Below are 2495 nucleotides of genomic sequence, written 5' to 3' on the forward strand. Positions count from 1 at the left end.
TAAACCCGAGCTAACCTCAGAATACATGTTTAAGAGTGTCAAATCTCTCGAAAATACAGTTGGTGGGTAGTGGTGTTTCCTATATTTGTTGGGGGGTGGGGGTGTCTGGGGAGTGGAGGGTAGTCCGTTTAGCGTGCAATCGACTCGGGATACTTATAAGATACTACCATGATTTTTTCAGCTTTTTTGATCCAAAAATAAATTAGGCCAAAAACCGGCCTTACCGACCCTCCCCCTTTGCACCTGATAGCGATGCACGCTTCGTCGCTAGATTATAAAATTAGAAAAATTCCTGAATTTAATTTAGAAAATGCTAATTATTTAAAATCTTTTTTCTTCAGGCCATGTATCGGCGAATTGTCGAATCTAGAAACACCCAGGGAGCTCTGGATCCAGAAATTACTTTACAGTTCCTCAAGTCTGCGATTTATTACTTCCTCACAGACAAGGAAAATCATCAGGGTCATTTGAATGCCATCGAGAGCATTCTAGGATTCAACGAAAGCGAGAAATCCAATATCGATAAGATTTATCGATCGGTAAGGAAGTAACTTTGCAGGTTATAAAACATTTTGCCTTCGTAGCAATTGAGCGTCGTTGTGAGCGACTTTTGGTGCTCAGTTTTCGCGAAATAACATTCGCAAAATAGTCACGTTTTTTTAGTCACTTTTATTTTATAACTTTCATCGACAATCGATTGAGAAACTGTGATACGTATAATGGAAAGACTAAATAATTTAATAAAAAATTGAGGACTGTTTTGTTTTTAAATTTGAGTACTTTATTTAAAAAAATTTATTTGTTTCAAAGTGATTAGGTTTAATATAATGAATAGTATAATTTGTAAATAATTTAACTGTAAAACAACGAAAAAAAAAACTGAAACTGAGCACTGAACATCGCAAATGTGTCTTGCCTCTATTCGAAAGTTGGCATTTTTAAGAGTATTAGATAGCTTATAAGAAGTAGCTACATTTTTGGATTTCAATCCAATTCTTACCAAAAATAGAGACTTTACACATGAAAACGTCATAAAATTATCGCATTTAAGCAAATTTAGTTTCCATTTAAATATCAATTTAAATCATTTTCTCTTTAGTTCCTCATAAATCTTTAAACGATTTAACTATCAGCAAATTCATCACTGTGACTATAGATTTCTATACTAGGATTTAAAAGACTTTCATCGATTATTGCCTTTTCATTGGACTTTGCAAATATTTGTACGATTCATTGTGATTAGAAAATGAAATCTTAGCCATTCTTAAAATAGCTAAGCCTCAAATTGAACGTAAACGCGACAGACTTATTATTTACATAATATAAAGATTGTCTATCTCTATATCGAAATCTGGTATGGCGTCCAGATGGGATAACCGAGGAGACTGAAGGAAATATCTTGCCTTTTAAATAAAAGTAGATAGAATTGGTAAAGTGTTTAGCAGAAACTCAACAAACAAAAAAGTGAAAATAAAAATAAAAGGCGTCGCTGTATGAAATAATACAAGGAAATCATCCTTCGATGTACTTTTTGGGTGCAGAATTTTGTTAATTGTAAGTTACACCACAAAATGGACGTAATCGCACATTCGCAAAAAGTTACCGAATGCTGTTTCTCTAGATAAAATTTCTTATATGATATTATATTTCGCCTTTAAACTAACAGAATTGAACCAAAGAACTTTAAAACATTCCACCGAAACGACTAACCAACATCAACTAAAATAGCAGCGCTTTTCGTATCTTGTAAATGTTTAGGTAGCATCTACAAAAAGAAGAAATTTAATCGCATCCAAATGCAAATTTATCATCGGAATACAATTCCATGCTTCGAATGTTATTCGAATCAGAAAGCAGGGTTTCGTCTTTGTAGCTAAGTTAGCTAAAATTAATGACGATAATGAAACAGTTTACCAGCTTTTTATATTTCAATTTGAAACAGTGATAGGGATAAAAGCGATTTATGTATTTAACAGATTGTGTAGATATAAGGAGAGTTGTGAATTCATTACTTAAATTTGCGTCTTTTAATTGTGAGAACGTTTGTTTGGTATTTCTGTGACTTATTCTTATATATTCTGACAAGTATTTCTATATTATAATCGTTCGTTACTTCTTTGGTAAAATGGTTATATAAATTATCTAAATGGTGAAAATAAAGAAAATATTATTTAGAATCTTATTTTTTTATTTTAGTTGAAACCTTGGAAAATCGAGCATTCAGATTTAAACGCCTTATAATTCAACATTTTAAAACGTTCATTATATATTCCAAACCTTTGTTACTTTGCCTGGGTTTGTAGACTAATCGAAACTGAGTAGCTGCAAAATTTAATTTTCAAAACTCCATGACTTTTACATGACCAATTTTTTAATGAGTACTAGACTCCCCAGTTTGTTCTATACCAAGGTGTCTACTCAAATCCCGGAAAAAATTTCAGGTTTTTCCAGGTATCTCAAAACATTTCAAGGTATGGTTTTTCATAATACATAGT

At 32.0% G+C, this 2495-nt stretch overlaps 1 protein-coding gene across 2 annotated transcripts in view; it reads left to right on the top strand.

Moving 5' to 3' along the window:
- LOC117179744 (prelamin-A/C) overlaps window positions 1-2177 on the top strand; it is a 48127-nt gene extending 45950 nt beyond the window's left edge. For both annotated transcript variants that reach the window (XM_033371806.1, XM_033371807.1), the window contains one exon: window positions 342-2177. In XM_033371806.1, the coding sequence (XP_033227697.1) occupies window positions 342-551 (210 nt within the window). In that variant the 3' untranslated portion in view covers window positions 552-2177. The remainder of the gene's footprint in view (window positions 1-341) is intronic.
- Window positions 2178-2495: the final 318 nt, after the last annotated feature.

Source organism: Belonocnema kinseyi, chromosome 9 (assembly GCF_010883055.1).
Source record: "Belonocnema kinseyi isolate 2016_QV_RU_SX_M_011 chromosome 9, B_treatae_v1, whole genome shotgun sequence".
NCBI lineage: Eukaryota > Metazoa > Arthropoda > Insecta > Hymenoptera > Cynipidae > Belonocnema > Belonocnema kinseyi.